The 21,155-nt window shown below is 33.9% G+C and overlaps 1 protein-coding gene across 5 annotated transcripts in view; it reads right to left on the bottom strand.

Moving 5' to 3' along the window:
- FUT8 (fucosyltransferase 8) overlaps positions 1-21,155 on the bottom strand; it is a 381,361-nt gene that overhangs the window by 218,725 nt on the left and 141,481 nt on the right. For all 5 annotated transcript variants that reach the window (XM_030812303.1, XM_030812283.1, XM_030812313.1 and 2 more), the window contains one exon: positions 4,000-4,429. In XM_030812303.1, the coding sequence (XP_030668163.1) occupies positions 4,000-4,202 (203 nt within the window). In that variant the 5' untranslated portion in view covers positions 4,203-4,429. The remainder of the gene's footprint in view (positions 1-3,999; positions 4,430-21,155) is intronic.

The raw sequence follows: 21,155 nt of genomic DNA, 5'->3' as shown, positions 1-21,155 counted from the left end.
CTTAAAAATAAGATATTCTTGATAACATGAGGAATAATGGATACAAGATTGAAAAAGCAAAAGGCAGATATAATGAAAGGTTATAATTAGACGGCAGGTGCTGTACACATTCCAATCCATCTCGCTTGCTTTAGGAATATATGTACACTTCTTATATGAGAGACTAGCAGTTATAGAGAAGAGGGTCTAGAGCAAAATCTTCCAACCAACCAATTAGAACAAAGGCAGCCCACTTTTTAACACAATCTTCTCAAACAACAGTAAAACATGACCTGTGAAGAACCACTTCAGTTTCCTTTCTACCCAACTCAGTATACTTCTGTTGCCTGGGACAAATTTTTCCACCAGAAGATTTGTGCTTTGTCTGTAACCCGTATTGGCAGATGATACACAGCTCAGAAAAATAGGTAATCAGAAATTAATCATACATTCTTTGTGGTTTTTAAATTTACAGTTTTACAGCTAGCATCTAAATTCTAGAAGAAATCACTTCTCCTTTCCTAGACCAAACAAACAAACAAAAAATCTTTATTAATCGGCCAAAAGGCCAAAAGCCACATTTGAATTTTTTTAAGTTCTGTTCTCAAAAATAAATGTCCCTAGAATAACAAGGATTAGGTTAAAAGGAAAGTTGTCAATTAAGCACTTTTTAGATTTTACAACTCCATGAGACTGACACCCAATCAGGTTGAGGTTCACTGCTCAAGGGCATTTCTGCACAAACCAACAATTTTCTGGGTGTTTTCTGGTAAATTTCAACTCTGGGAAGCAATGTGGCTGGTTCAAGTCCCAAGGAGCAAAAATTCTGTGAGCAAATAGCTATTTCACATTATTAAACTTGAAACAAGACAAACATGAAGCATAAAAGGACTTAGAAAGTGATAATTTCTAAGTTTTTTAAAGGCCCACTACATGTGTTCTAACATGATACCAATGAACAAGAAAGAAAGAGATGTCTGGGAAAATCTAAATACAAGCATGTTGAAAACCTAAGCATCAAAGTCAACAGATTCAATCATTAATTTCAGTATAAGTTTGCATTACCTCTTATCTAGATTAATACTTCAAGAGTTTCCCAAGAAATACCTTAACTCCAGTCTGGCACATGCACCAAATCCACCTGAAAATCTAAATCTTCCTCAACCATTTTCACTGTGTCATTCCTCTGCTGAAAACCAACTATGGTTCTCTATTATCTATCAATCGGGTCTATACATAACTCTGGCTATATAAGCCCACCACAATTTGACCTAATCCAATCTACTCAACTTCACTTCTGTGGTGAGAACGGTAAGTTAAATGTGGTTACACGTTCTTTGTAGTTCCATCAACCAAGATGCAGTATCTATTTCTTCCATTTTTGAATATGGGTAGGCCTCTTGACTTGCAATGAATAGAATGTGGCAGAATTGACACTGTGTTACTTCTGATGCTCAGTCTCAAGAGGCCATGCAATTCCTGCTATTTTCCTCTTGGAACACTACCATGTAAGAAATCTGGGCTATCCTTCCAGAAAAGAAATATGGAAGCGAGCCAGTTAATGGTCGACCTAATTGCCAAATATGTAAGTGAGGTCATCTTGGACTGCCCAACCATAAGCAAGCCACCAGATGACTGCAGCCACATGAGTGACCCTATTTATAATTAGAAAAAAAGCCTAGCTGAAGTTAACCCAAATTGGAAAAATCAAGAGCAAATAAATGATTGTTGTTTTATGCCACTATGTTTTTGTTTTTTATTATATTATACCATATTTTATATTACTAATAAATATAATTTTGTGTTTATATATTTTTAAAAAATTATTTTTTCAAAGAACTTATTAAAAGAAAACAGTTCAATTTTTTAAAATAGACAACAGATTCTTTGGTGAAGTGAATAAACGCTTCACCAAAGATGACATATGAATGGCAAATAAACACATTAAAAAATGGCCAATATCATTCATTATAGAAATACAAATTGAAACCTCAATGAGATAGTATTATATATCTATTACAATGGCTAAAATAAAGATAACTGACAATAGCAAATGCTGGGTAGGAGGAGAGCAAGTAGAACTCTCAAGAATTTCTGGTAGGAATTTCAAAATGGTACAGGTACTCTAGAAAAAGAACTGGGTTGCTTCTTATAAAGTTAAATATGCAGTTAACATATGACCCAGCAGTCCCACTCCTAGGTATTTGCCCAACAGAAATAAAAACTATGGTCATACAAAAGTTTATGGAACAAAGGTTAATAGTGACTTTGTACACAACTGCCCCAAAATGGAAATAACCTCACATTCTTCAATTGGTGAATGGATTTACAAAAAAAAAAAACAGTGATATATCTTGCTATGATTTAGATGTGGTTTGTCCTCATCAAAACTCACGTTGAAATTTGATTCCCAACATGACAGTGTTGGGAGGTGGGACCTAGTGGGAAGTATTTGGGTTATGGAGATAGATCCCTCATGAATAAATTAATGGTCCTCCTTCAGAGATGACTGAGTTCTCCTTCTCATGAGAATGGAATAGTTACCAAAAGAGCAGGTTGTTTAAAAAAGTCTGGCTTCCTCGGTTTCTGTCTTGCTTCCTCTCTTATCATGTGATCTCTTTATATATGCTTACTCTCCTTCCACTTCCCACCATGAATTGAAGCAGCCTCAGGCCCTCACCAGATGCAGCTGTTCAATCTTGGACTTTTTGGCCACCAGAATCACGAGCCAAATAACTTCTTTCTCTATAAACTATCCAGTGTCAGGTATTCTGTGATAGCAATGCTAAATGGGCTAAAACACATCAATATAACGGAATACTACTCAACATTTAAAAAGAATAAAAATACTACTCAGCAATAAAAAAGAATGAACTACTAATACAGACAATAGTATTGATGAATCTCAAAAACATTACAGTAAGTGAAAAAAGACAGACTCAAAAGGCTACATACTATGTAATTCAATTCATCTGACATTCTGAAACAGGAAAAAAGTGTGACAGAAATCAGATCAGTAAGTGCCAGGGACAGGAGGTGGGGACAGAATTTGACCATAAGAGGGAACAACAGAATTCTAGAGGGAGGTAGAATTCATCTATAATTTTTGTGATGGTTACGTGACTGTATTTGCCAAAACTCACAGACATCTACGATAAAGGGAGTGAATTTTATGTACAGACATTACTCATCAATAGATCAGATTTACACAAATACACTGCAACCTCCTATACATTGTGCTTCTACATTTGCATCTCTCCAAGATATGATATTTAAATTATTTTCCTAAATTTCTAACACTATCAACAAAATCAGAAAATTCTAGCTGAAATATTTGTTAATTGCTTTTCAAGCAATTTTTTACAGACTAGAAATAGCAATGATAATCATTCTCCACATTCCAGATCCAGTTGTTTAATGATAAAGTTTTGTTTCTGCATTTTAATAAGTTCTAGTTAGACTAACTCAGCCTCCCAGTTATTATAATATCTTTGTTACAGTTCATATAAAATTTTTAATATACACTAGTTTAAAACATAGTTTGGATTTAATATATCAATTTTTTAAATACATAACTGTAAATGAAATGTAAGTACATAAATGAAATGGCATAGTTTTTCTACATTAAAATGCATATGCAAAATAATGATGCCACTATGGAGAAATTATATCGGGGTGTCCCTGGACCACACTGGAAGAAAAATTGTCTTGGGGCACATATAAAGTACACTAACACTAATGATAGCCGATGAGCTTAAAAAAAAAAAAAAAAATCTCAGATGTTTTAAGAAAGTTTACAAATTTGTGCTGGGCGCCATTCAAACCTGTCCTGGGTCACCTGTGGGCTGGACAAGCTTGTTCTGTATTAAATATACAGAAATAGAAAACTGTCATGCTAAGTTTTGGCAAAGACAGCAGGTTATAAAAATAATTAACTATTTTTCCTAGTGGAATGAAGCCCTACACCTAAAAACAAAGTACAATATTTCATCATTCTTTGGTCAGTATTTTAGGACCTACCGGAGAGATTCGGCCATTCGCCTCAAGTCTTCATTCTGCTGTTTTAAGCGTTCAAGCTTTGCCAGAATCTTGGACAGTTCTCGGCTAGAGTGATCAGGATGGTCATTATCTCGTACCAAGTGACCACCTATATAAAACAGCAAGGTCCCCCAGGCAAAAAGAATGAGCATAATCCAACGCCAGGAACCAGTCCATGGCCGCATTTTCAGATTTTCAACTCACTTCCCTGGAGTCCTGGAGCTCAAAGAATTGAAAACATTGTAACTCTGTTTCTAGTTAGTGCACAGGTGAATAGACTTCTGTTGTTTCAACATATGATGCTTCAGACAAATTATTCTCTCTGGTAGTCCTGTAGTGAATCTTTCAAAGAGATCCTTCTGGTGATATGTGTAGGAAGCTTTATTGTCCTGTACTTCATGCGCTCTACATGCTGTGGAAAGAGTAAGAAATGTATTTAAATTATTTAAGATATATAAAATAGCATATGCTGAGATTCTTGGAGTTAAACGAAACACATTGGTGTTCACTGGCCAACAAGTTGGAAGATAACCTAACTGCCTAATAACAAGTAAAGGGTAAAAGCTTTAAATCTGTTAATCTGTATATTAAATCAGCCATGTATATTAGTGCACTACCAGATAACACACTAATTAGCTCTAAGCCTCAAAGTCCTCAAAGTGCCATCATCACTTTCTTTTCCTTCTTACATAATTATACAATAGCTTATATATGAAGACTTAAAAATTATATCTTTGAACAATCAATCAAAAACAAAACATACTCAATCACATATTTTGGGCTATATGTTCGTTATCTCAAGAAAAAACATGTTCCCAGTATGAGCGATTTCATTTCTACCAGTTCTCAACTCCACTCTCCTCCCTCATTGTTCAGCTGCCATTATACCACTTAACTCTGCAGGTGACAGGCAAATTGTAACTTTTAGGATAAATTCTAAAAACTGACATGCATATTAGCCAAGTAAAGGTTATCATAGCCAGCTGGCAGTCATTCCAAATATCAGAAGCAAAGGTTCAAATGGATCAGGCTAGACTACTGCTTCCTCAAATTTCTTAAAAATACCAACAATTACAATAAACGTCTAGTACCAGTTACATCTTAGTTACTGTGCATCTTAAACTACAAATGCACATTCTTTTCCAGGCTTGGTTACAAGTATCATCTGTCATTTCTCCATCATTAGGCTTAGAATTCCCTTGGAAACAAAACTATTTCCTCCCCAGAGAGAGAATTTGTAGGCAAAAATATAATTTAAAACCTTTTGACAGGCCAGCCGCAGTGGCTCATATCTGTAATCCCTGCACTTTGGAAGGAGACAAGGCAGGAGGATTGCTTGAACCCAGAGTTCGAGACCAATCTGGCAAGATGGTGAAACCCCATCTCTATAAAAAAATATTTTTCTTTAATTTTAAAAATTTTTTGATAATTTTAAAGCTATAGAAGAGAAATCATATGTCTAGACAGAGTTCCATATACAAAAGAGAAAAAACAAGAAATAGTTTTTGCATACAAGACTGAATGTGAGGGGCACTTGACCACCAATCAAACAGTGGTAAAAAGATTAGCAGAAAAGATGGGAGAAGAGGCTTCAAAAATCAGAGCACAGGGCCACTATTTTTCTATGTTTGCACCTTAAATCTCAATTGTTTTTAAAACACCAAATATTCGAAGAGAAGAAAATCTCTTCAAATGGCTGTCCTAGAAACACTCTACTTCCTTCCCATTTACTCCTACAGCATTTACCTTAATGTTACTGATTTACACTGGCTAAAATATAGAATGAAAAGAATTGTACTTGCTGAGAACTGTTTGAAAACCAAATTAATAAGGAATAATCCAAGTAAAAAGTTGTCTGTTGTTTTAATAACTATTCTTAAATCTATCAAAAACACTCTTTTTATTGACTCCATTGTTCATCCTGTCCCTTTCTTAAAACTCGTTCTCAAATCCCCACTCCTCTAAACTCAGGTATCCTCTACTTTTCATCTTATGTAAAAACAATACAGATATCCAGGGCTCTGTGACTTTAAAACCAAATAAAAAGTGAATTCATTCTGATGGCATAAGAAATTGATTCAATTCAGTAAGTCAGCCAAAAAATATAAGTATTAATATTTCAATTAATAATAATTTTGTGACAACATATGCAACACTGTAAAATGTTCCTATACTTATATGCTGAAACTATAATATATCCTAGTTAATTCCAAGCTATTAAGATATATAGTTGTCCCTCAGTACCCTCCACGGACACCAAAATCCACAGATGTTCGGGTTTCTTACATAAAATGGCATAGTATTTACATATAACCTACACACATCCTCCCAAATACTTTAAATCATCTCTAGATTACTTATAACACCTAATACAATGTAAATGCTATGTAGATAGTCAATTTTGGGGGTATTTTTTGGCAAATATTTTGATCTGTAGTTGGCTGAATCAAGAATACTAAAACTGCAGCTACAAACGGTAAACTATGCATCAGATATTAAATTTTTTTCTTTCCCTTCACTGCAAAAGTAACGCAGAAAACAGACAACTGAGATAAACAACCAAAGCAAAGGTAGCCTTCTTTAAAAGAGTAATTTAAATAATAAAAAGACATGCTGAAACATTTTCCTTGAGATTACAATAAAAATTGTAATATTTAAAGCCAGCATAACTTGAATAGTAACAAAAGTTTACAGAAACAAAAATTTTGAATAACAAAATTTGTACAACAAAAAATACTTTCCATTTTTTATAAACCGTTACCAAAAATATCTAAGAGATTAAATTACTATATTATACATCAATATTGATAATACTTGAGTTGTAAAGAGCAATACATTTTTATAGGAGCAAAACATGGTCATTTTCTTAATTAACAGCATCATTTGAACTATGTTTTTGGAGAGAATGTTTCCCATGGTTTTTTTTGTCTTTGCCAGTATTTTTTAAATCCCCAGTTTTGGGGTCAAGAAAACCAAGTTAAGCTGAAAAACAAATAGTTTTCTAGCAATTTTCCTCTAAAAGGTTTAAAAGAACAAGTACAGAATTTTTTCCCTATCTACTAACTACAATGAATGCTTGCTTACTTACTTATGGTTACTGTTTATTGTCTGAACCATGCTTGCTGAAATATAAACGCCATAATTTTTGTTCATTGTGTTCACTGATGTATCCCAGGCACTCAGAACGGTATTTGGCACTTAGTTGGCACTAATAAATACAGCTTAAACTGCATTTATGCCCTACTTAAGACAGCAAATGGTAATGCAGAAAGTGAGAGAATGCTATTATAAGGAAATGGTTCAAAAATAAAGTCATTAATAAACTTTCATATTTATTATTGTCAACATATATCTTATAAAGACATTCCTTGATTGATTAAATTTAATTGGCCTAAAAGACCAAGAGAGTCTTTTTTTTTTGAGTCTCGCTCTGTTGCCCGGGCTGGAATGCAGTGGCACAATCTCGGCTCACTACAACCTCCACCTCCAGGGTTCAAGAGATTCTCTTGTCTCAGCCTCCTGAGTAGCTGAGATCACAGGTGTCTGCCGTGGTGCCAGGCTCATTTTTTATATTTTTAGTAGAGATGGGATTTCACCATGTTGGCCAGGCTGGTCTCGAACTCCTGACCTCAAGTGATCCGCCTGCCTCAGCCTCCCAAAGTGTAGGGATTACAGATGTGAGCCACCAAAGAGTCTTATGGTTTACCTTTTAACCATGAAAAAATAATGTATCTTATTTTCTTCGTTTAGAAGATTCACTTTGCAAAGACAACGATATGACTGAAGAAAAGTATGTACAGCCTTTGATATGAAAGCCACTCAACTTATTTGTGAAAGTATTAGTAAAAATAGTTCAAATTAGTAAAAATATTTAAAAATTACATATATCAGCTAATTTCTGACTAAAATTTATATAGCAGTGTTTGTTGAGATTTCTTCTCAGAGTGGGCTTTCTTTTCAAGAATTTATAAATTTATTACTACTTAAGACTCACATAGTACCCTTCTTCTGCAAAATACTAAATATACTAAATGTACTGAAATGTGCCAGGATTCTTTCTGCAAATTTATTTAATTAGTGATAACATTTTTTTTTTTTTAAGAGACAAAATTGGCTGGGCACAGTGGCTCACGCCTGTAATCCCAGCACTTTGGGAGGCTGAGGCGGGTGGATCACAAGGTCAGGAGTTCAAGACCAGCCTGGCCAAGATGGTGAAACCCTGTCTCTACTAAAAATACAAAAATGAGCCAGGCATGGTGGCAGGTGCCTATAATCCCAGCTACTCAGGAGGCTGAGGCAGAGAATTGCTTAAACCCAGAGGTTGCAGTGAGCCGAGATCACAACACCACACTCCAGCCTCAAAAAAAAACAGAGAGACAAAATCTCAGCATGTTGCCTAGGCTAGATTGATTATCACCTTTTTAAGGTACTAAGGTATTTAAATGATTCATTTCTTTTGGTATTTACAGAGATTCTTTGGGTAGTATTTGTTTAATGTCTCTGGAACAATAAATACCTTTGATTTTTCAAAGTACTTTTTCTGAATCTGGAAGCTTGAGTGTAATATCAGTAAGATAAGGAGACTTAATAGAGTTGCCATGAGCCTTAAATAAGGTTAACATATATAAACCACTTATCATAATGCTTGGCACAGAAGAAGTGCTCCAAAAAAAGTAATTTTATTTTAACGCTGACAAGACATAGAAATTAAAAGTATGGGTGCTAGTATCAGCAGTGTCTAGACTGGAGTCTTAGTTCTGCTACATCATAGCTAGGTAACCTCACTGAACATCAATCTGTAAACTGGAGATAATAAATACCACCTCTCCCAGAGAATACTGGAAAGGGCTTAAATAAAATAATCATCAGTGGTGAGGCACCTCAGCATACCATGCAGCAAATTATTATGTGGTATATACTGATGTTGTTACATTATTTTATAGACCCATTTACAATTCTTTATATCATTAATATGCCACATGCCGTTGTAGGCAGCTTCTAAAATGGCTGCCAACTATCTCTGTGTCCACTATTCATGCCCTTGTATCATCTCCTCCTCTTGAGTGTTGGCTGGACCTAGTGACTTGTTTCTTAAATAGGATACAGTAAAAGTGACAGAATTTCACTTCCAAGATAAGGTTACAAAGACTGGAGCTTCTGTGTCTTGCTCACATTGTCCCTGCTTGCTTATTCTGATGATACAAGCTACCATACTGTGAGCCATCATGCTGAGAGGCCCATGTGGAAAGGAGCTAAGGGCAGCCATCAGACAACAGCCAACGAAGATTTAAAGTGCTCAGTCCTAAGACCAAAAGCACCCCACAAGGTTGTTGAATCCTGCCAATGACCATGTGAACGTGAGCAAGCTTAGAAATGCACCATCACCAGTCAAGCTTCAAGACAGCTGTAGCTTTGGTCTACATCTTGAATGCAGGCTTTTTAAAACACCCTCACCTAGGAGGTGGAGCTTAGCCAGAGGATCCAGCTAAACCATCCCTAAATTCTGACCAACAGATAATAAATTGTTGCTTTAAACCATTTAGTCTAAAGGTAATTTGTTATGTAGCAATAAATAATTAATACATATGTCTACCTCCTCTAGTAGGTTAAAAGCCTGATCTTCACTTCATGTGTTATTTTCCGTCTCTAGCAAGTTATAGAAAGCCTTGGGCACAGAATAGGCATTCAAGTTCCGGGACAGAACTGAATCTTAATCACATTTCCTTATGTATTCTGCTAATACCTCTTATACATACCATAAAACAAAACTCAATTTACAGCAAATAAGAGATTTAACAGATACAATTACAATTATTGGTTTTATACTAATACCAGAGGTAAAAAAGCATATTTATTAATAGCTGCTAAACAGAGTTCCATCTCCAACCATGAAAGAATAACTACCAGATCAGCCTCACATATAAACTAGAAAACTTTAAAAAACATATTTAGAAAAACTGTTTTCAGATATTGGGCAAAGGTCAAAGAAGACTGGAATGTCTGAGAGAAAGTTAACAATAAAAGTAAGCCCTATGATCACTTTAGCCTTCTGCCTAGAAGCATTTGCTGAACACCAGCACAGAAAGGAAGAACCCAAACAAAACACAGCCATCTTCCTCAGGTGAGAAGACAAAGACCAAAGTTCAGGGAATTTAAGGTAGGTGGAATTTGCAGGTCATTATACTAAAGAGGACGTAGACACTCAGAACGAAAGCTCCAAAATTTGCATAGGAGATCCTTTGAGTCTTTGGCAGGAAACTAAGTTATAGTAAGAACTCATGAAGCTTGCAAAGGACAATGATAAGAAATAGAAAAATTAAATACTGGGTAGCTAAAAGCTGAACACATCTCAAAGATTAGGCAAAGTTGAGAGACCTATGAGTTCCAACCAGGTACAATAAAAATACCGCAGAGAAAACCTGCAGCATTCGGTAAAAATCCAAGAAATACAACACCTTAGAAATTAAAATTAAGCCAGCAGGGATCAGAAAATGTTTTCTGTAAAGGGCAAGATAAATATCTTAGGCTATGTGAGGCATATATAGTCTCTGTCACATATACTTCTTAATTTTTATTTTTGTTTCTTTATAACCCTTTAAAAATGAAAAATCCATTCTTAGCTCATGGGCTATACAAAAATGGGCTGTGGACCAGATTTGGCTCATAAATCAAAGTCTACTGACTCCAGTTATAGAATAAAAGCTATGCCAACAGGAGCCCTAACAAAGCTTAAAAACAAGCTACAAAAGGATCAGCGTAATCCAAAAGTACATTATCTGCCTGTCAAAATAAAACTCAACAATCTTCAAAGAAAGATAAGAAAATACAGACAATCAAAACTAGAAGGTGCATATTATCAAAAGTTACAAAGAATATGAACAGAGGTCATGCTGTGATGCAGGCATCCAAAGACCTGCTAAAAGCGAAGGATGGAGCTGGAACACAGAGGAAACACTCCAGCACCGAGGCTCCAAACCAAGAATGAAGAAGGAGCAAGCAGTCCACTACTGCAGGAATTTCAAGTTTCTGATTCAGTGAATTTAACTATTACAATGACAACAAAAAAACAAATCTAACTCAAATCACTGTTGGACTGACTCAATCTCTGCCCCATCCCAATCCACATATACACCAACATCATCAAAGAAAAAGGGTACCCATTTCTGGGCATAAATACTATTCACCTCAATCTTTGTTGCCTTTTACCTAAAATGTCTGGCATGCAACAAAAAAACCATGAGATATATAGAGAGAGCTATATATAAATATATATATAAAATATATATACACAGTTAAAAAGAAAACCCAAACCACAGTCAAAAGACAAAGCAAACACCAGAACCAGACTTATAAATGAATCGGATATTTGAACTATAAGACAGAAAACTTAGAATATTCGTAATTGATGTATTAAAGGATCTCATGGTAAATATGAACAAAATACAAAAACAGATAAGGGATTTGGCAAAGAAGGAATGCTAAATGGACATAAAAACAAAATATCAGAAAATCTTCAACAGAATTATCAGAAGATTAGACAAAGCTAAAAACTCAGTGAGCTTGAAGAGAGGTAAATAGATATTATTCAAAATGAAATGCAAAGAGAAGAAACAGATTGAAATTTAAAAAAAACAGAATAGGAATTTTAAAGCTGTAGTATAATATCCAATGATCTAGTGCAGGTGTAATTGGAGTTTAATAATGTGAAGAAAACAAGAACAGAGAAGAAAATACATTTAAAGAGTTGTTAGCTGGGAATTTTCCAAAGTAAAAAAATGATAAAACACCACAGGTCAAAGAAATGCAGAGAATTGCTAGTAGGGCAAACTTAAAATGTAGACAAAAAGCTGCTAAAAAACAAACTGAAAGAGAAAAATCTTCCAGGTAACTAGAAAAAAAGAAATATTACATACAGAGAAAAAAAAAGAGAACACACTACATGTAATAAAGAAGGCCAGTCAAAAAACAATGGAGCATCATCTTTAAAATACCAAGAGGGGAAAAACGGCAACTGAGCATTCTAGATAACACCTTTCACTGGATAAAATGAAGGCAAAACAAAGGCAAATAAAGGCAAAATCAAAACTCTTCCAGAAAAAAAAAGTTAAAAAATATTCTGTGCCAGCAAAATTGTACTAAAATGATAAATGAAATTTTTCAAGGAGGAGTATGATACCAGATAAAAATGCAGATCTGCACACACAAAAACAGCACCAGAAATGGTGAAATCTAAAAAAATAAGAGATATTTTCCCTTAATTTAACCAAATTAAAAGATAAAAAGATGTCAAACTCAAAAATGGCAATAATGTATCACTGGGTTTATAATATATGTAGATGTAAAACATATGACAAAATATAAAAAAGATGAGACAGAGGAAATGGAAGTGCACAAAAGTCGTCTCACTACACATAAACTGCTATATTATTTGAAAGTAGACTAATAATTTTATATATACATATATATATATAAAGACCCAGAGCTACATGTCTGCTTTAATAGCTACATGCAACTATTTAAATTAGAATTAAAATTAAAAATTTATTTCTCCAGCCTGAGCAACATAGTGAGACCCTGTCTCTATAAATAAATTAAAAACTGGTGGTGCACGCCTATAGTCCCAGCTCCTTGGGAGGCTGAAGTGGGAGGATCACTTGAGCCCCGGAGGTTGAGGCTGCAGTGAGCCGTGATCACACCATTCTACTCCAACATGGGTGACAGAGCAAGACCCTGTCTGGGGAGAAAAAAAATGTATTTCCTCAGGCACAGTAGGCCACATTTTGATTGCTCAATAGCCACCTGTGTCTAGTGGTTACCATTATGAATGGTGTAGATACAGAGCATTTCCAACATCAGATGGCATTCCCCCAGAGCGACAAGTAGTTTTTATTAAATAAAATAGAAAGGTATAGCAAAGAAAAAGCCAGTGGTAAAGATAAAATGGAATTAAAAAATGAAAGTATAATTCACTAGAGAAAACAGAGAAGAGAAAGTTCTTGAGAAGACCAGAAAAAGTTTCACAGCTGCAGTAGAGAAGGGAGCACACTTGAAGTACTAATAAAAGAAATGACAATGAGCTGCAGTCTCCATTCTTCAGGATGATCACTTCAGAAGCATCCTCTACTATGCCACCAGTAAGTAACTGACCTCCTAAATAATATACTTCATTTAGTGCAGTCATTCATGTTATGTAAGTTTTATTTATTTTTTAAATATGCAGCATGGTTCTTATCAACATTTATAATGGAAAGCAACTGGAAGAAATCTACCACGCATTTTACCTAAATCTATACAACACTATGATCCATTCACTCATATGTTCAAAACCTACTCATTCAGTTTTCTATTACATAAAATACATTGCATATCCCAGGCATTGAGGATGTAGCAGTGAACAACATAGACACAAATCCCTGCCTTCAATAGGTAATATTACAGTGGATTCTAATTGCAAAGTGAAGTAATGCCACTAAAACAAACAACCAAAAAAGAAAAAATGCCACTTCTTACAGCAACTAACATTCTGAGTGACTCAGCAGAAACTGAATGTAAACTATTCCACAAATAATTGCATTTTTTGCTATCATTTTATTTTTAAGCATAAAATTGAACACTGCAGTCCGGGCACGGTGGCTCACGCTTGTAATCCCAGCACTTTGGGAGGCCGAGGTGGGCGGATCACGAGGTCAGGAGATCGAGACCACGATGAAACCCCGTCTCTACTAAAAATACAAAAAATTAGCCGGGCGTGATGGCGGGCGCCTGTAGTCCCAGCTACTCGGAGAGGCTGAGGCAGGAGAATGGCATGAACCCAGGAGGCGGAGCTTGCAGTGAGCCGAGATTGCGCCACTGCACTCCAGCCTGGGCGACAGAACGAGACTCCGTCTCAAAAAAAAAAAAAAAAAAAAAAATTGAACACTGCCACCTGCATACCACAGTTATAATACTATAATTTGAAAATCAAAATATATGTACAGTGTCAGAATAAAACATGGTAAATTTATTATTGTTGCAATCTTCAAAATCCTTATGTATTACACAATGTTTAAAATTATATATATAAACAGATGATCATTATGTCAAGATTTTACCGCAGAGCTGAAACTAAGCTACTTTCAAAGTTTTATCACAAACATTTAGCACCTTTGTAAGATCCAACCATACTAAAAAAAATTTTCAGAAGTAGAACCAAGTCTCTATTAAATTTACAATGATTACGATAACTGCGTTGTCATTGTTGTGACCATTACCATCATCATAACTCCCCAAAAATAAAAGCAGGCTAGGATGTGTTGTCTTTTTCTTTTTTAAAATTCAACATTCTTTTAAACATTTTTTACATACAAAAAGCTATATATAATATATACAACTTGATGAGTTTGCAAAGTAGACACCTGTGAACTCATCACCAATCTATGCCATAAACCTATTCATCATCTTCAAGAGTTTTCTCCCACTCTCTTATTTACTATTACTAATTTGTGTGTTTGTAGTAAGAATACTTTACATAAGATCTGTCCTCTTAGGAAATTTTTAACCATACAATACAGTATTGTTAACTATAGGCACCATGTTGTACAAAAGATTTCTGAGACTTATCTTTATAACCAAAACTCTGTACCCTTTGACTAATACTTCCTCATTTCCCCCTCCTACATTTCCTAAAGATAGATATAGCTCAATTATTCCATTAGACATAACAAAAAATGCAGTACCATTTATAATACGATCAAACTGACAGTTCTTAAGTCTAACAAGAAAATGAACAATGGCCACATTTGGCATATGACTGTGAGAAAAGGATGTTTCCAAGAATCGCATTCAAGTAGCTTGACTTTGATGCTGAGGCCAGAAGATGAGTATGCGACCATCTGCTGAAGAACCAAACAACTAAAAGCCTGGCCTGTTGTGCTATGAGCCGTGTCAAAGGAGGGTTGCCTTTTAAACTCAAAAATAATTCAGCACTTATTTAAATAATAAAAATATGTGTACCCTATGCAAAGGGTAATATGGCATTATATATCAAATATTTACATACACATGCCCTTTGACAAGAAATTCCACACACAAAAATTTATGCTAAGATGCATTTTAATATGTAAACAAAATGCATTCACATATTCATTACATCATTGTCTGCGACAACACTAAACTGGAAAAACAACATAATTGCCCATCAACAGAAGTACAGCTGAATAAAGTATTAATTACTTTGCCAAAAATATGTATTTTATACTATGATGCCAACAAGAAGGAAAGTGTAACCCATAACCAGGAAGAAAATTAGTCCATTTAAACAGATCCAGAAAACAGAAATGACGATGATGACAGCAGACAAGAGTGCTGAAACAAGTATCAAAATATGTGCTAGGATTGAAAAGAAAAAATGAAAATGTTGAAAAAAGAAAACTACGACAAAAATATATAACTTACAGAACAAAAAATACCATATAGATGGTCCTCAAATTAACAATGGCTCAACTTAACAATTTTTCAACTTTATGATGCTACGAAAGCAATATATATTCAGTAGAAACCACTCTGAGTAACCCTACAACCATTTTGTTCTTCACTTTCAGTAAAGTATTCAATAAATTATGAAATATCCCACACTTTATTACAAAATAGTTTTGTGTTAAATGATTTTGTCCAACTGTAGGCTAATATAAGTGTTCTGGGCACATTTAAGGTAGGCTAAGCTATGATGTTCAGATTAGGTGTATTAAACATACTGCGACTCATGATACTTTCAACTTATGATGGGTTCATCAGAACACACAGTGATCTTGTTAAAAAGAGCCTGGTATCTCCTCCCTTCTCTCTCTTGCACCCTTTCTCGCCATGTGATACGCTGGCTCCCCCCTTTGCCTTCCACCACGAGAGGAAGTTTCCTGAAGCTGTCACCCAGAAGCAGATGCTGGCACTATGCTTCTCCTACAGACTGCAAAGCTGGGAACCAAGTAAACCTTTTGTTTTGTTTTGTTTTGTTTTGTTTTGTTTTGTTTTGTTTTGTTTTTTAGATAGAGTCTCGCTCTGTCACCCAGGCTAGAGTGCAGTGGCGAGATCTCAGCTCACTGCAACCTCTGCCTCCCGGGTTCAAGCGATTCTCCTGCCTCAGCCTCCCAGGTAGCTGGGACTACAGGCACGCACCACCATGCCCAGCTGATTTTTTGTGTTTTTAGTAGAGATGGGTTTTCACTGTGTAAACCTCTTTTCTTTATAAAGTACCTTTATAGGTACTTTATAAAGGTACCAGGAATTCCTTTAGAGCAATGCAAAACAGACTAATACAGGTAGCCACTGTTGATAGGACTTATTGTCAGATACTACAGTGTTTTACAGCTTCACCACAGCTGCATCACCTTACAGTAACTATTATTATGAACAAAAAAACTGTTCAAATGATAAAAGGCAAATGAAAGTCATCCATCATCATTAGTTAGGCAAAAAGCCATTTACAATAACCATTTTGGGGCCAGTTGGAAATCTGTAAGCACTTCCCTATTTTTGAGTTTGGCTTCGGAAAAGGACTTCTCAGAACAAAATTTATCATCAAATTTGAAGTAATGTACATTGAAAATATGTTTAACCATGGGTATATATAGAATTTCCAATCTATTTTTAAATACAAATAAAACCATAATTTAGAGGTAAAACAGCCACAAGATTGGGGATAAACAAGACACACATGGTAACAAAGAAGTGCAGGGGGCTTCTAATCAGAAAAAAATACAATCTAGTAAGACAATGGGACAACATCTTTTTTAAATGCTGAAAAAAAAAAAGAAATGACAAAACTATACTTTGTTATTCAGTAAAAATATATTCAAATATAAAAGTAGGTTTCTGTGAATGTGAACTTTCAGCTAACTTGGGTCAAATAGCTAGGAGTAGGATTGCTGGGTCACACAAAAAATGTATGTTTACAAGAAAATGCCAAACTATTCCAAAGTGGCTGCACCATTCTGAGTTGTCAGAAGCAATGAATAAGGACTCCTGTTGATCCACAATCTCCCTAGCATTTGGTATTGTCAGTTTGTTTAAAAGCAATTCTGGTAGCTGTGTAGTGGTATCAAAGTGTGGTTTCAATGTGTATTTTTCTAGTAACAAATGACACTGAACATCTGGCCATCTTTTCATGTGCTTATCTTGTATCCGTATATCTTCTCTGGTAAAGTGTCTTTTGAGATTTTTCGCCCATTTTTTAGATTGCTTGTTTTCTTACTGCTGAGACTTGAGTTCTTTATATATTCTGAACATAGGTCTTTTGTCAAATATATGATTTTCAAATATTTTCTCCCAGTCTGTGGCTTATCTTTTTATTCTCTTAACAGTGTCTTGCACACAGCAAAATTTTTAAATTTTTTAAACATAATACAATATACTGACTTCTTTTCTTTTATAGACTGTCGCTTTGGTACTATGTCTATAAATTCAATGCCAAACCCAAAGTCCCAAATATTTTCTCCTATGGGTTCTTTAAGAAGTTTTAGTTTGAGGTTTCAAAATTAATCCACCCAAGAAAAACGAAAGCATATTTTTCCACAAAAAATTAATCTCAAATGTTTGCAGCAGCTTTATTCATAACAGACAAAAAACTGCAAAAAAAAATCAAGATGGCTTTCAACAGGTGAACAGATTAACAAACATGATACATAGAAAACAAAGGAATACTAGTTAGTAATAAAAAGAAATAAGCCATTGATTTACTCAACAAAATGAATCTTAAATGTATGTTGCTAAGTGAAGGAAGACAAAACCAAAGACTACATATTGTGTGCTTCATTTACATGACATTATAGAAAGGGAAAAACTATAGGTTGAAAAATAATTCAGTGGTTCCCAAGAGTTGAAAGTACAAGGAGGGGATGATTATAAAGTCCCTTCAAGAGTAACTTTTATACTGATGAAACTATTCTAAATGATACTAAAAAAGGACACATCAATTCTGTAGTACTCATCCTCTAAAACCATGAATCCAGTCTAATAATAAAAGAAAATATCAGACAAATGTGATGAAACTATTCTAAATGATGATGAAACTATTCTAAATGATATTAAAAAAGGACACATCAATTCTGTGGTACTCATCCTCCAAAACCATGAATCCAGTCTAATAATAAAAGAAAATATCAGACAAATCCTCATTTGGAGACATTCAACAAAATACCCAACCAGTACTCTTCAAAAGTATTGAACTATTAAAGTCATAAAAACAAACAACTGAGAAATTGCCATAGATTAGAGAAGTCTAAGGAGACATAATGACTAAATGTACTGTGGTATCCTGAAGTGATTCTTGAAACAGGGCAGGGACACCATGGAAAAACTGCTGAAATCCAAACGTAGTCTGTAGTTTAGAGTATTTCACTACTGTTAATTTATTAGTTTAGACGAATGTACCATGGCTACATAAGATGTTAACATTAGGGGAACATGGGCAAAGAGTATACAGTGACTGTACTCTCTTTGCTAATTTTCTATAATTCTAAAATTATTCTGAAACAAAAAGCTTTTAAAAGATAAATGCAAAATAAGTATATTTTTGGAAAACAAAAAATGGAAAGAACTTGCTGCCAGCTGATACATACTACAAGATATATTTAAAAGGATACTTTTCAGGCTGAAAGAAATGATTGTAGATAGAAACTTGAATGTAAATGATGGATTTAAACAGACATGTTAAATATACAGGTAAATATAAATAAAATTTTTTCTCATTTCTAATTTCTCTTTTTTCCACCCTGCCCCTCCTCATTTCTAATTTCTTTCAAAATAAATTTGACTCAAAGCTAAAATAATAACAAAGGATTATGGGGTTTACAACACACACAATAGTAAAATATATGACAATACTTACACAAAACATAAAAAGCAGAAAAAAGGAAGGATACTGTTTTAAAGTCCCTATATTATACCTCAAGAGGTATAAAAGTATTTGAAAGTTTGGTGAAATACGTAAAAGGTTCACAGTGTAAGATCTATGAATGTAGTATAAAACAGATAAACAACAAAGAAAAATCAATGAAAACAAAAAAATGGGTTCCCTGAAGTGATCAATAAAATTAAAAATCTTCCAGTTGGACTAATCAAGGACATAAGGACACAAGCTGAAAAAAAAAAAACATAAGTTGCTAATATTAGGAATGAAAGAGGCACTATCTGTAGTATCACTACAGATACTACAAAAGAGTAATAAGGAAATATTACAAACAATTTTCGGTCAATAAATGTGAAGTCATACCTGAAATGGACAGATTTCCTAAAAGAAACAAACTACTGAAGCTCAATAAAGAATAGATTACTTGAATAGCCTAATGACTTAAAAACTTAAAGCTTAAGGAAGTTGAATGCGGATTTGTAAATCTTCCCATGAAGAAAACTCTAGGCCCATATTGCTTTATATGTGAATTCTACCATTTATATAACATGGTAGATATAACAACAATTCTACACAAAGAGTTCTAGAAAATGGAAAAAGAAAAATAAACAGCTTGTCAATTTCTTGCAAATATATACTTACCATATACCTCAACAATTCTATTCAGGTATTTACAAAGGAACTTAAGATGTATGTCCATACAAAGACTTGTACATGAGTATTCAGTCACTGTATTTATTTACAACAGCCAAAGATTTGAAACAATCCAGGCGTCTTCAAGCAGGTGAACGGATAAACAAATTATGGCACATTCATACAATGGAAAACTGTTTATCAGTTAAAAAAAAAAAACTACCAGTATACACAATATGGTTAAATCTCAAAAACATGCCTGACAAAAAATGCCAGGGACAAAAAAATACATAGTGTATGACTATTTTCGGTCAATAAATATGAAGTCATACCTGAAATGGACAGATTCCCTAAAAGAAACAAACTACTGCAGCTCAATAAAGAATAGCTTACTTGAATAGCCTAATGACTTAAAAACTTAAATTCATAAAATTATGAAGTTCTACAACAAAGAAACTAACAGACAGTGATGGAAATCAGACTAGTACTTGCCAGCAAGTACGAAGATGACTGATTAAGAAAGGAAATGACAGTTACATGAGGATATAGATTTAAGAAATATCATCTAACTGTATACTTAATACGGGTTCACTGATGTAAATTATGTTCTAATAAGGTTGACAAAAATTTTAAGAGTAAGTTTAAATTACCCCTATTTTGTGACTATAATTGAAAATGTCAGTAATTGAAAGTTGTTATTTCACTAAATGCCTAAATTATGTCCTTGCATTTAAGTTTCAATGAGACAGATTTTTTCAGCAAATCATCATCTAGTACATTCTTACTTTTAATGAAAAAAACTTCAACAGTATTTATTATATAGATGTAATCAACTTTCCAAATGTTAATGTGAAAACTATGTTTTTCACAAATTTCAGACAGTAAGAATCAACTTAAATAACTAGTAATATAATTAACAAACCAGGGAAATTGTACTGAACCTTCTTAGTAACCTAACCTTTTCTCAGAATAAAAGGAATCATTATAAATTACTCAAATAGTGATTTCCTAAATTACAATATACACTGCAGTTATAAGAGTTATCAATTTACTTTTTTAACAACTGAAAAGAGTAAAAACCAAAATCATTATTACAAAGTGTTTCTTGAAGTAATTCAATATAATAGAATAAACTGAAAAATTTAACAGAAAAGTGAAGTCATTTATTTAGCAAATTTAACGAATGACTGTTACAAGGCAACAGGTTGAGCATGACACATTTTAAACTCATTTTCTTCATTAACAAACTACTAGAAAACAAAAATTTTTCAAGTTGATAAAGAGAATTATAAATAAAACTTTTAAAGAAAAGCTAATTATCAATTATAATGTACAAACATTTTAAGAGCCATATACAGTACATATATAATCCAATCCAATTCAGGATTAATATGTGCCCAAGACTCTATTTTTTAAATATCTTCTCCTTTGATCAGAATTCATTTTTCAATTAAATATTGTTACAGAATTTACTAAAATCTTTCTTATTGCTTTGCTCCCTATATGGGAAAAGGGTAATTTATAAATGATGTGTTTATTAACATAAGAAAGAAGTAGAAAGGAACAAGTAAAAATAGTATTATAAATTAAAATGGTCCTTTAATGCTAGCTGAAATAAATTTTT

This window comes from Nomascus leucogenys, chromosome 1a (assembly GCF_006542625.1).
Source record: "Nomascus leucogenys isolate Asia chromosome 1a, Asia_NLE_v1, whole genome shotgun sequence".
Taxonomy (NCBI): Eukaryota; Metazoa; Chordata; class Mammalia; order Primates; family Hylobatidae; genus Nomascus; species Nomascus leucogenys.
Note: the sequence above shows the minus strand (reverse complement) of the source record. Positions and strands in the feature narration are given on the sequence as shown.